We start from the raw sequence: 14,616 nt of genomic DNA on the forward strand, positions 1-14,616 counted from the left end.
TCTCTTATAAGAACAGCATCAACTTCCTCTAAAAGATCTTCAATAGGGTCCATACCCACAAGGAAGTTATGAAGAATGCAACATACATATATTATCATTTTTTGTGCTTTGATTCCATATGTAGGTTCAGTTGCATTGGATAGAATGGAAAATCTTTTTTTCAAAACACCAAAAGCACGTTCAATGACATTGCGTAACCTTGCATGTCGAAGGTTAAATAACTCTCTATAGTTCAGGGGGGATTCCGTTTTGAATATTCTTTCAAATGATAACGAACTTCTTAGTAAGGTGTTATAAGTCCTCTTGTTAACATGAATCCAGCATCGACAAGGTAATATTTACCTATCATAAAGGAAAATAATTACTATAATAATTTTAAATTCATAAATATAAACTTTATTAAAATTGGTAAAATATTTACCTTCAGGAATTATAAGCTTATCTTCTCGTGTTAATTTATTCTTAATGATTCTTGAGTCAGATATAGTACCTTCCCATCTAGGGAGCACATAAGTGAACTTTAGATCAAAGGTACATGTTGCTAACACATTCTGTGTCAGAAATTCCTTCCTCCTACAGTATCTAGGAGCATCTAAAGAAGGCACCTTGACTTGTATATGTGTTCCATCAATAGCACCAACACAATCCTTAAAATACGGGAAGAATTTCTTATCTTTTTCAATTTTAGAAAGGATGGTTGAGCCATTAGGTTGAATAAGAAATTTTTCTTATAAGTCAATGATAGCTGTCAAAACTTGATGAAAATGGTGACTAATTGTCTCACCGAAACGCCTAAACCAAAAATTCACTTCACGATTTTTTGCGTTATGTGTCAATATATATAGAGTTTTTGCAACTATTTCTTCCACACTTGACCATCGCGTGGGTTGTAGGACCAGCCTCTCTTTCTAACATACCACATAATTCTAAAAAAGTTCTAGGAGTCATTCTAATGATATTTCGACTAGAGGGACAATCACTAATTCGGCTCATTATTTCATCACGTACCATTTCTCTCTTGCCACTTAAACTGTAACTTATTTTTTTCGAACACATGTCACTTGCACATATTTTTACAAGGACACAAGCAAGAAGAGCTAGTGCTCTTCGACGCAATTCAAACCAATGTTGCACCAGTAAAAGATTTTCAAATTCCTTGCTCATCTAACAAAGCAATCAAGAAGAATAATGGAAATCAATAAACAAGCCACAATTATAAGAAATTCTAAGATTTTTAATAAATCAATTTACATAAGGCTGTCATAGATGAGACTCATGACATTAACTAAAGCTACTTTGCTGAAGATAATCAACCATCATCAATATCAACCAATATATCGAATATCAATATATAACATACAAAATCTATAGCAAGCTACATTATTTACAAGCATATATTAAATAGATTGATTCAACTTCAATTTGGTTCTGATCTTTCTTAAACAGATTCCACTACCGCTTGCTGGCCAAAGTTGAAAGAGAATTTTAGGTGTAAACTATGTTGAAGCAATTTACCGGCAGAAACCTGAGAACCAAAGGCTTTAAGGTAAAGAATAGTCTTCAAATTTTTGTTTTAGTTGCTGGTTGCAGTTCCAGCATGAAACCACAAAGCTTGGAAGAAAAGGCTTTCAGCCGTGGACAAACAAGCCAGAAGATTTGATAGATGATGCAGAAGAGATCAAGCCTGGAAAAATCAAGGTCAGAAGAGGCGGCGGGTATGATGAAATGAATGGACATGATCAAGATAAAATGGAAGAGGAAGATTCTAAGGAAGTAGAAGACCTGATCGATGAAGAAGACAAGGAAACGATAGAGGAAACTGAAGAGGAAGAGGACAAGGATATGGGACAAAACATTGGGGATATTAGCTCATTGAAAGATAAAAGCCATGATGAGGGTGAAAAATACAGAGACAAGGAAAATAAAAATGGTGCATCCAGGGTTATGGTGAGGAAAACACAAAGCACAGGTGCTAAATTTGAATTTGGAGGTTTAGAAAGTTCGAAAAAGGCTCGAATAATAAAGCAACAGAACAAAGTCACGACCGCCAACGAAGGTCTTGTACCAAGAACCGAGTCAATTCCTAAAGTGGTAGACAAAGTGGTAGACAAATCGAGTTAGGTGGCTCTGGTTCTGCTCGAGCGGTGCAGTTAAAGTGTTATAAAGACACTGTTTAGAGTTTATACTCCATGATTAACAGAAACTTTGTCAATCAAAATGATCATTAACAGAAACTTTGTTAATCAAAATGATCATTCCAAGTTACCTACAGATCTGTACTATCCACGTTCAAGAATCTCCCTCCCGGCTTTTCCCTTCCCTGGCCTGGTCCCTCTCTTATCAAATCTCTATCTATCATTGCCCCATACCAGACCCAACTTATCTCACACTAGAAAGTGTCGAAAAATAATGATGAAAAAGAACAAAACCAGAACAAAGAAGAAAACAGCCATGCATCTGACGGGACGAAGAAAACAGAACAACCATAGATCTCAGAACAGGGTCCAAATGGAAAGAAAAGAATGAAGAATGAAGAAGAAAACCAAGATGAAGCTCAAATCAAATACAAATCAAGTAGATCGATTTAACGGGATCGACTAAATGCGAGGAAGAATCTGACCTGAGAATGCATGGTGAGAGCTTTGAAGAGGAGGACCTAACGGGACGATGAACGGTGGGGCTTCGAGCACGACAAACCAGATGCACGGCGAGAGCTCCGATAGACCGAGAGCTCCGAGATAGCGAGAAGAAGACACACGAGGATGAGACGGACCAAGCTTGTGGAAGAAAAAGAAAGCCAGCGAGCTTCTGTGAGACACATGAGGATCAGACAGTCTTATTGTGTTTCAAGGGCAATATCATAATTTTATAAAAATAATGAGGGTAAATTAGTCAACAAATTTAACTCTCCCTCCAAAAAACCCCAATTTAGAGGGAGCCAAAATAAGGGGAGGGGAGGGGAGCAAAAAATTTGGCTCCCCTCCCCTCCAAAAATTTTGAACCAAATGAAAAAAATGAAACCCCTCTCCTCTATTTACCTCCAACCAAACAGCCCCTAAGGAGAGAAATTTTACCCCTAAACTAATTTTTCAAAGAACAAAAAACCCTTCTATTAGTTGACCTTTAATTTTATCATTTTTTACTGATGTGGTATTGCATATGGCCCATACACAGTGATAGATTAGTTTCTTTCTAAGAGTGAAGTCTTATTAAAATAAAATTTAATAAATGTTATCAAAATATTGAGTATTTTAATAATTTAAATATTATTATTTGTAAATATTTATTCAAAATTTATAAATTATTTTTAAAATATTAACATCTTAAACTAGTTTTTTGGAGATTTATAAATAACTTGTACTATTTTTATACATCAATCATATTTTTAATATTGATTGAGTTTTTTAATTTTTTTAAATCATTCTCTATGATTTTTTTTATCAACTAATCGTTTTTTTTCAAAATATCATACCACTTAATTTAATATTTTTATATTTTATAATTTTATATTAAACATGAAGGGAATAAACCTCCAAACTAATTGAGGAATGTTTTTTTCTCAGATCTCTATTATTCTCTTATTAAATATTTTTTTGAAGCTCATTAATGGAGTAAAAAATATGTTTTAAAGAAATATTTTTGTTAACATACTGTTGGTCCTGATTTATTATATTTCTAATTTTATCTCTGACATTGCAATACATAGAGAGTATTAAATTTAGATAGTGTAATTTTTTTGAGAAAGATTGCTAGTTAATCAACAATAAATTACAGAAAATGATTTAAAATTTTAAAAAAATTAACCAATATTAAAGACATAGGTAAGTTCTAATATGTACAAAGGATGTAATGATTTAGGCACTGTCTATGAGAGAAGTTTGGAGATCAGTATAATAAAAAAATAAGAAATTATTTATAAATTTATGAAAAAGCTAATTTAAATTGTTAATATTTAAAAAAAAATATAAATTTTAAATGAGTATTTATAAATAATAATATTTAAATTATCAAATATTTAAATACTTAATATTTTAATAATATTTATTAAATTTTATTTTAAAAAGATTTCAAGTGCCTAATGCTCTTTAAAAAAGACTTTACGGTACTTAGCGCTCTTAAAAAAAATTCAAGAGCAAATTAGTATTAAAGAATATAGTTAGAGTTTTACTTGTTATTTTGTGTAAGCCTTAGGCACATGTCACATTAGCAAAAAAACAAATAAAAAATTTAATGGTTGACAAATAAAAAGGGTTTTTTACTTTTGAAAAAATATTTCATGAATAAAATTATTTCCTTTATCACTATAAGATACCTAGCATTCTTTAAAGTAAAGTTCAAAAATAAAAATACACCTTGATCATACATATAAACCCGTTACACACACATCCATGCATGTTACACAACTTACACAATAATAAAAAGCTGCGTTACTATTAAACTGATAAAAAGAATAATATAGCTTGGTCAAGGCCTCACCGGCAAAAAAATTATAGTTCAGGATTGTTCTTAGGAAAAATATTTAGATAGGTCGGTTGCACTATATTATTTATAATTTATTTAATAAAAAATTACATTTATATGATATTAAGTATAAATTGATTATGATATTGATGATAATAAAGAGATAAAAGGTAATTGATCAAATATACATTATGTTATAGAAATAAATTAATTTAAAAAATATCACATGAGATTTTATTTATATTACTTGAAACATTTAATTGAACAGGTTACAAATAATGTGTCACATCAAATTTATCTAAGTATCTTTCTTGTGTTTCAATTTCAATTGGATAATACCTATCACAAACAAAATTGATTATCAAATGGAATTTTAAGACAATCAAATCATAAATTATTTTCATAAGATAAAAAATTCATGAAGATCATAAAATTTCAAATCAACTAAACAATAATCAGTTTTCTATTATTGTAATCACACATAAAATAACATACATACATACATATTATAAAGCATGCAAAATAAGTATCATTTAAAAAAATTAATATTATTTAAAAGTAACTTATTTTCAACCTTAATCAAACGAACTAAAATAACTTCCTCCACAATGGAATTTCACAGCCATGATTGCTTATCAAATTGGAGTTTCAAACAGTGGAGTGTTTGGGTGATCTTTTTTAAAATGAAGTTTCTGTTTGTTTTTTATTAAATCAAGATATATAATTTTTTATATATTATTTATTGAAAAAATAAAGCTTCATATCCCTACTTTTTTCCTAACATGTATCATCAAAGTTTTATTACAATTTTTTTACGTTTTATTAAATGCTGTGTGAAAGAAATATATTATTAAAATATGGGCATGCGATGAGAATAAAATTAAAAAAATATTTAATTTTTAGACCGAATTGACACGCGTCACCTGCGGGTAACAGCCGGGCTGCGGGGCCAAAAGGTCTCGAATCTCAAGCTCAGCAAGCCAGCATGTTTTTTGAAACTTTCACTCAACCCGCTCTTTATTTCTCCTGTCATCCCTCTCCCCTCCCCTCCGCGGCTTAACTTCCCGCCTCTTTTATCGCCAATCTTAAAATCCCTAATTTCCCTCCCTCTCCACCTGTCTCTCCATCATCGATCTCCAATCTCCCTCTCTCTCTAAGTTTCTCCCTCACTCCACCATGAACCATAGAACCAGAGCCCTCGCCAAGTCGCCCCCAGCCAGAGCTGAGCAGTTTCAGAAATACCTTAAGCCCGGTGCGCTGGCCCGAATGAGAGACTCGCGGATTAGCGCTAAATCGCACAGGCTCAACTCACTCTGCCAGATCTCTCTACGTCGCGCTACACCTCCATCTTCTCCTCGCTCAACCGCTGGTCAATCTCAGATCATCGTCGGTGATAGTTTTCCTTGCTTCGTCGGGAGGATCTTTGGTCCTCGGTGTCCGCAAAGAAAGAAACTCACGGCGGTCAAGTCTGTCTTGTATATAACCACTAGCCCTTCGAATCCCGCTCCGGATTCACCTGATCTGATTATTGATTCATTTGGCAATGACATTCTTGTTGCTAATTGAATTTAGTTTACATTCTGTTGAGAGTTCTCGGATTATTCGGTTGTTGTAGAAAGCAGAACAGTTTAGATGTGCAGATGGCTGTGCCCTTTTTGGCACTTTGTTCATTGATGCGGGACAAATTTATCTGATGAAACTTCATTTAATAATAAGAATTTCCAATTTCATGTCAAGTATTTGTTTTTTGGGTTACGGCACCATTCATAGTTTATTTATGAGCATTGGCGCCTGGAATTAAATTGGCATTTTGGTTGGGTGATGTACTCCTGATAGGAAAGGAAAGAAAGATATCCTCGCGGACTTCTTGAAAGTTATAAATGCAACGATGGCATTGTTTATTAACCTTTTCATGACTTCAGTTGCACACCCAGAATTTGTGTTGGAAGTCTAATTTAGTACATTTACATGTTATATGCCAGATACTTATGATTATTTTGTGTTGAAGCGGGTGATGTTTCGAAGTTGCAAAGCTTGTGCTTGTAATGCTGACCGCAAAATCCTTCACTTGACTTTGTTCTTGCCTCATTTTTCAAGGCATGATTTGTTTTGCTTAGGCTGGTGATAAGAAGAGAGGCTGAAGGAAATTCATGTCTTATTTGAGATGCTCGCATCAAGGTTGCCGTGGGTCATAACTTTGCTCTTTGACTTAGTGAGCTAACTCAGCACCCGTCTGCGGCTCATTCGGCTCTGTATTGTGGTGGTTTCAGCTGCTTGCTTGATTTTGAAATCGCAAGGAAGTTAAGGTTTGTTTGGCTGGTTTGAAATGGTGATCTGATGTCTAAGAAGTAGTGATTTAGTAAACCTTTATCTTGATAAATGAAAGCATCTTCGTGCTTCATTGCCATGCAAGGGGTTCCAAAGTGCTTATTATTCTTTCACCGTGTCTGATTTTTTTTTTGCTTTATAAATAATTTTTATTAGGAAAATTATCTTACCATTTTTTGCAGCTCATTGTTTATTGTAGCATGTAAATAATTATATTCTACGGAGACAACAAATTAGCTGGTTTAGCTTCTAAATTATGATGGCATGCTCTTCGTACGGTGTAGGTTTACATGACACAGTTTTTTGGCTAATGTTGTACGCATTCTTTGAATTTCCTATTTTGTCAGTTTACAAAGTAAACAGTGGCTGCTAATGTTTAGATGTGACCTTAATGACATTTTGTTGGCTTCAATATAATGTCAAGAGATGTCTATGGCCAAATATAATTTCAGGGTTGCTTTTAAGCAGTTTAACTTATGGAAGAAGTTTCGGTAAACATACATGATTTTTCCTAGCATCTTTGCTTGAAAGTTCTAAGCCTAGAAATATTTTATGCTACTATCACTAGCACGCATTTTCTTGTAGGGTGAATAGCAGTAACTTTGTAGCCTGCTAGTACTTGGTTTTCAGCCCTTACGTATTTCATGTCAGCTGTAGTGTTCCTCTCTTCCTGATCTTGGTATTGCGATTTGCCCCGTAAGTGTGAAATTCTTTGTATAATTCATTTTACCGATTTAGGATTCGTTTGGAAAACAGGTGTAAGGAGCTTTTGACCAGATTTAAAGGTGTGTTTGGATTAAAAATTTCACAATTGAGGTTAAAAATCAATTGAGATTAGTAGAAAATTTAGTTGTTGTAAAGTGGTTTATGTATACATTTTTTTATAAGTTAAAGTTGATGGGATAAATTAAAATTTATTTTAAATAATTTGATTCAAAAGTCACTTAAAATATATGATGATAAAAATAGATGAGTTTTTTTTTACTTTTTTTTGACTAATTTGATTTGTTAATGAAAAATATTAAAGTTAAATTATATTTTTTAAAAAGAGTTCATTTGTAATTTATTGCTTGTAAATCACAAAATTCTAAAATAAATTAATAAATTATAGAAAAACTAAAATAACCCTATGTGCAATTGTGCACATAGTAAAGAAGTCATTTTAGATTTAATTATTGAGGTCTATAAGTACTTGAGAAAATAGAAAAAAAATTTATTAGAAAACACTTGAAATACAAGCCAAATAAAGAGTTTAAGTTTGAAATAAAAACAGTAGAGATTGAAATTATTCACAAAACACGAATGAGAATCAGAGTGGACAAGGGACATGATTGTAATTAATCGGTGGGAAAATGTAAATAGCATTAATAGCTAACAAGTTGTGATTGACACAACGCCGTAAGTCACTCGCAAGCTTTTTGTCTAGCCAAGCTTCTTGAATAAAAAGCTCTTTCCAAATTTTTTTAAACTAAACAAAATATAATGAGTTTTTTAAACTTAAACTAAGGTTTGAGCTATCTAAATTTTAGAGTCATATCCAAACATACACTTAAGTAGCCTATTATGTTTCACGTTGAAAGGACTTAGGAAGGGTCTTGATCATATAAAAGAGAGCGTTGTATATCCTATTAAGCTAGTCTTTTTGAGAAGAGAGTAACTGTCTTGTATCAAAGTTAGATTTAAATTTGCCTACTCGGTTATGCCCTTTTTTGTGGGTAACTCATAAAGGATGTGTCATAAATTGGCCAAGCTATTACGTCTCACACTAAAGAGACCTAAGGAGAGTCTTGATTATATAAACAAGGGTTTTATACACCCTACTTGTAACATCTTAAAAATTTAAATCCAATTAACTAAGCTTAATAAGGGTGATTAAGTAATTTAGTAAGGTATGTGGTTAGAAAGATCTAACAAGTGCGTTTAGTTATAATTTCAGCCCTAAATGCGAGGTCGAAGTGAAGTTCGGTCACTCGAAATATGAAAAAGGGAGAAATCTGAGGGAAGTAGTTTTATTCCATCTACTGCGGCTTTGATTCATTTGCCACGGCACACGTGTGTTAAATAGTCAACAATGAGTCTCTCTATGCCATGTGCTGCGGTGTATAGCCAAATATTTTGATATGAAATACGCGAATCAGACAAAAAACCAGAAGAGGAAAAAGAAAAAAAATGAAGAGCAAGCAACTTTGCTTTGATAGGGCTTAAAGAATTGAGGCATTAGGAGTATTATATAACTTCAAAACATTTGAGGTAAATTCTCTAAGCTTAAATATCTCTTTCTCTTCCATTTTTCTTAATGATGGGAGTTAGGGTTTGATTAAAAAATATGATTTTCAGTCTATAAAGGTTATGAGTTTAAACCTATCGACTTAAATAAAGTTAATAAAAGTTGTTTGAGCTATTTAAACTTAACATTTATGTCTCTATGCATTTCTAGTTGTTAGAGGTCATAAATATTCAAAATTCCACCATTAATAAGGCGGTTGAAGCAATGTGACTTCATTAATGGCTAGTTGGGAGTTCAATGAAGCTAATGGAAGTTAGAGGAAGCTAAGAAACCCTATGGATACCTTTGTATGTGAAGGGTTTAAATCTTAAGAGAGAATAAATGTTAAATTAGATAGTGAAAGTTATCTAAAAGGGATATTGATAATTAATATTGTGGTTAAATGTAGAGTAGGTATATTTGGCACCATTCAAGTTTTGTGAAACTTTGGAAGTGTGAAATTAAGAGGTAAATTTTTGACCTCTCAAAGGTTTAAGGTAACTGAGAGAATTCTTTTTCGTGCTTTTGTATGTTAATTAATTCATTAATTGATACATGATAAATGGAATGTGTGAATTTGAGTAAAATGCAACTGTGGCATGACTTACTTAAAAATCCACTATAATGATTTTATAAAGTTCAATGACGTGCTTCATTTGGAGTTCAATGAATGTGACTTCTTATGAAGTTCAATGATTTTGTGTTAAGTAAAGTTCAATGATTAATGTGTGAATAGTTCAATATAGTAGTGCTTGTAAAGTTCAATAATGTGATATTTGTGGAGTTCAACAAAATGTGTAGTTGAGGAGTTTGATGAGATAGAGTAAAGTGGAGTTCAATAATTTAATTATGTGTGTTAATGTGATGTTCATATATGAGATGAGTACAATGATGAGGTTTTGCATGCCTGAACTTTGAGCGATTACATGCCTGAAAATATTGCACTATTATGCATTGCATGATCTTGAAAGGCGGGAGTTTTCCTACAAAGAAGAGTGCAAAATTAAATCCACATAATAAGACTTCTATCAATGCTATATAGTTAAATACATATGGTAAGGCTTCTATCTGTGTTATATGGTTTCATTGAATTGTTTATATTATCGTCCTACTTGTTCAACGAGAAATTGTCCCACTAATTTAATGAGGGACTCGAGCCTAGCTAATACTCCACTTGTTCAATTAAAAAGTTAGTCTAGAAAAAATGACACCCTATGGTGTGAGAAATGAGGGAGATCGTGACTCACAAGTAAGTTAAGCAATCTTGGTCGAGTAGCCTCTTACACATGAATGGTTAGGGTATTCTCAGTTCATAAACGATCCCAATATATTAAAGCCTACAATTTCGTGTCAGAGGTATAAGGAGGATATAAAGAAGGTGTGATCGTGCATATTATGATAAATGGGTACATGATTGTCTGTGTTGTGTCCTTAAGATGAAATCTTATGATTAATCTTAGATTATTATGAACATTGATTTTTATGATATTATCTTATGAATTTATGCCATTAATGATGCAAAGGGAAAATATGTGCTTACATATGTTGATTTGACTTGAGTTTGATATCTATACCACTTGTATTTAAATTAATTAACATGCATTATTATAAGTCATATGGATCTTGATTATTGAGTGATTGTACTCATCTCATTATCTACAATATTACAGGAATTAGCTTAATAGGATGAGACAGAGGAAAACAACTTGAGGCATAGGATTTCTATCTTATATGTAGGCCTTATCTTCTTTTAGACTATTGATGTGTATAATCTTGCATGATATTGTCAACTAGGAAGAACTCGTGTTTTGACTTACTTACATTATGTGATTGTTATATTTTTGTTGTGCATTTTAGGCCTTAGCATGGTATATGTATGATTGTGAAATTTATAATAAATTCAAAATACCAGTACAAGTAAGGAATGAGTATAATTTGTGATTGATGATGACTGATTGGTGAATATGTGATTGAAACTCCCATTTTGTTTTTGAAATTAAGGGGTTGAATATTAAAAATGTGTTGCATTTGTTATTTATGAGATATGGTTTATTGCACAGGTCTATTTTGGTCCTTTAAGTGTGATTTAGGATGTAATTGTGGGTTTTGGCACCTGATAGGAAAATAGGGGCACTAAAGATGTGTTTGAATTGTGAAAAGGAGATAATTATGAAATGGGTGTTCAATTTTTGATTGAGAAATAATGTAATTGTGAAATCAGTGTTATTAGCTAAAGTTAGGAGAAAGCTTTTTGTAAACATTTAGATTACCTTAATCGGATGTTGGACAAAGAAATAGGGTACATCAAAAATTTGTCTCTGTTGTTGTTAAATAATAGCATCTAAGTTGTCAAAAACGTGTAATGTACTGCGATGCATGGCACAAAAGCATACAAGCTACGACGCTTGTATGATAAGCCATTGCATATGCCTCTCTGCTGTACTGATTTGTTATTTTCAACCTTTATGCTAATGTTTTGATTCGTTTTGAGATCCTATACTTCTGTATGCTAATTAAACTTTGATTTTTGACTTGTAAAAATATTTTAGAGAGTTTTAGGGTCTGTTTGAATTTTAATTGAGTATAATTGATCACAAAAAATTTGATTAATGTGATTAATTTTGATTATAAATGATAATATTATAACGTGATCATGTTTGAATATTGTTTTTATAAAATTAATTTTGATATAATTGAAGATGTTTGGGTGGTTACTTAAAATCAATTTTTGATGCATAAATTAGCATAAAAGACTTTGCTTTTGAAAATGTAAATATTGATAAAGTTATATATATAATGTTATTAAATTTGTTATACTTTATTTAACAAGTAAAGTATTGTATTTAACTTATATTATATTATAATATTAAAAACTCAATCAATGTAAACAAATAAATCAATATGTATGAGTTCAAGTAAATTTAATGAAAGATGAAAATACAATTTAACAAGAATGAGAAAAGAAGGATTTATCTTTGTCTTCTTATTTTAATACCCATTTCAAAATGGAATGAGATTATTAAGAAGAGGGTGACACGTGCAACAATTTAATGCATACCCCAGGCGATGACTTTGTGGCAAAAGCATGGAGTAGGGATAAGATGATGAAAAAGACACAGTTAGAAAGGTTTTCATAGCAAACGAAAGAGAACATACCAAAATAAGTAAGTAAGAAGACATCGCAACTCAAGGAGGATGATGTTAAAGATTGTAGACAGTGGACACAACAAATCAAAGAGGAAGGTCAAACTTGGACACTGTCGTTGAAGGAAGATTTGCACTTAATCATAGTTTGAGATTTAGAGGAAGAAGATGATGAAGGTTTTGAATTTGTAAAGCCACACAGTCAAGAATATATTTGGGAGGTTAATATTAAGACAAATAATAATAGGTTCCATAGTAATAATTGATAATGAGAATATACTAACATGAGCTTATCCCAAAATGGCGTTATAGATGCAAAATCGACTTCTTGAAAAAAGAGTGTTTGGATATTTTTTCTTAAAGCCGTGGTTTGGGGGGCAAAATTGATTATTTTGACCTATCCAAACAGGCACTTAAATTTTAAAAACTTGAAATCCTAAATTATAAATTTTACTATCTTGATAATTGTAATTTGGGAACAATCCCCTAATTACCTTGAATTTTGAAGTTAATTGAAGATTAATAAGGGAGACCTTACACCACTTAGTTAGTTTTTTGGGATAAAATAATGGCCCTGTGATGAACTGCTCTCAACCAATAAACCATAGTTTATTATAGGCTTCTGATAAATTAGTTGCATGATTTTGTGCTTTGTTCATAAAGTAGTGCATGCTAAATAGAACTTGCCAGTAGGGCTGTTCAAGTAGCCTGAAAGCTTGGTCTTGCTCCAGCTAGTCAAATTGACAAGGTCGAGCTTCGAGCAGGGCACCAGGTCAGGGTTAACCTTAGCCTAACCCTATCATACTCAAAATATTTTATTTTATTTTATTTTTTTATCAAAATTTAATTATTTTATAATGTTATTTTTATTTAATTCTCATGTATATCATATTATTTTTTGTGTTCATCATGAATATCTTTTATAATTTCAATTTTTATAATCATTTAAATGTTTAAAATTGATTTTTTTACTTTATATCATGTGAAAATAATAAATAATTTTAAATTATATACAATTTAAAAATTTAGTACTTTAAATTCTAATATTTTGTTAGAAATAATCCATTTTAAATAATTTTAATTATATTTTGTATTGTTTAATAATTTTTTAATTCAAGCATTGAGCCAAAACTTGACTTGAGTGTTTGAGCAGCCCAGTGCTTGAATGTGTACATAGGGTTGGGCATTAGGTTAGGGTGAAGCTTGGCCCGACTCAACCAATGTACACTCTTACTTGCCAAGACGGACCAGTGACAAGCCCAAAAAAATAAGTCAATGGGCATAATTTATCTTAAAGTAAATATTAATATTTTATTGAAAATATAAATTTAATTATTTATTAAATTATATTAAAGTCTTAATTTAATAAAATTAAATACTATAAACAATGCATAACTCATAAAATTATAGTAAAAAATTATCTTTATATAAAAAACTATAAAATTTTTTTTCAGTCTATTAGTTTCATGTTTTTTTATTTGTATTAAATTAATATATATATATATATATATATATCTCTTTTCTACATAAGAGAATTAATTTGTGATAAATTTTCTATAAGCGAAATATTTTATTAAATTATTACTCTTCTATTCTAAAACTATTCCTACTTAATATATAGTATAAAGATGCAGGGGTGGAGTCAGGATTTAAGAATGAAGAGAATCAAAATTTAATATATATATATATATATTATATAATTTTTATAAATTTTAGAGGGTCTAAAAATATATAACTTATATAATATAAATAAAATTTTAAAAAATTGGAGGGCCACGACCTCTGCTAGTCCCTCTCCCTCTGCTACTATATAGATAAGATTTAAGTTATCAAATTTTTAATAACAAAAGTAAACTTTTTTAAGGAGACAAATGAACTATTTAAAATTATGGGGGCATTTGAAATTTTTCAAAGGAAGCAACTAAAATTTTTAAGGTGACTTTGGATAATTTTTTCTTAACTTGCGAACACAATTGCCTTCGCTACCCAGAATGTGGGCACGTCCTTGGGATGGACGCAAGACTGCTAGAAGATTTATCCAAGTAGAGACTTGCATTTTTTGCACCTTAAATTTAGCTTGCATTGTCCAAGAAGGGGAAGAAACAATTTTTTTTTTTCAAACAAGCAATCAACGCAATGGCGGAGCCAGGATTCTAAGTCAGGGGGCATTGATGGAGTTAGGATCCTCAGTAAAAGAAAGACATTCCTGTCTCTTTCAAATCAAATATTTTTCTTTTGTTTTTTTTTTCTTTGTTTCCTATCTAGTTTTCAATTGTAAATTCATAAGTGCAGCGAGTTAGCAAAAAACACTCACCCAATTCATTCTTGAGCTTTGAATCTTCATTATTTATCATTACTTTTTTAACTAGTCCCTGAAAAGTATTTAGGACGAGAAGTGAGTCTATTTAGTCATATTA

At 31.3% G+C, this 14,616-nt stretch overlaps 1 protein-coding gene across 1 annotated transcript; it reads left to right on the forward strand.

Annotated features, from left to right (window-relative positions):
* Window positions 1-5,486: 5,486 nt before the first annotated feature.
* Window positions 5,487-6,197, forward strand: LOC129298432 (uncharacterized). The gene has a single exon (XM_054936843.1). It carries the CDS (start codon window positions 5,638-5,640, stop codon window positions 6,025-6,027), a length of 390 nt encoding a protein of 129 aa, XP_054792818.1. The 5' UTR covers window positions 5,487-5,637; the 3' UTR covers window positions 6,028-6,197.
* Window positions 6,198-14,616: the final 8,419 nt, after the last annotated feature.

The sequence above is a fragment of the Prosopis cineraria genome, unplaced genomic scaffold, assembly GCF_029017545.1.
Source record: "Prosopis cineraria cultivar Desert tree isolate PC_DT_omini unplaced genomic scaffold, ASM2901754v1 PC808, whole genome shotgun sequence".
In the NCBI taxonomy this organism is placed as follows: domain Eukaryota; kingdom Viridiplantae; phylum Streptophyta; class Magnoliopsida; order Fabales; family Fabaceae; genus Prosopis; species Prosopis cineraria.

Bases quoted from the DNA above. Each gene is read 5' to 3' on its own strand.
- LOC129298432 (XM_054936843.1), top strand. From the start codon at position 5,638: ATGAACCATAGAACCAGAGCCCTCGCCAAGTCGCCCCCAGCCAGAGCT.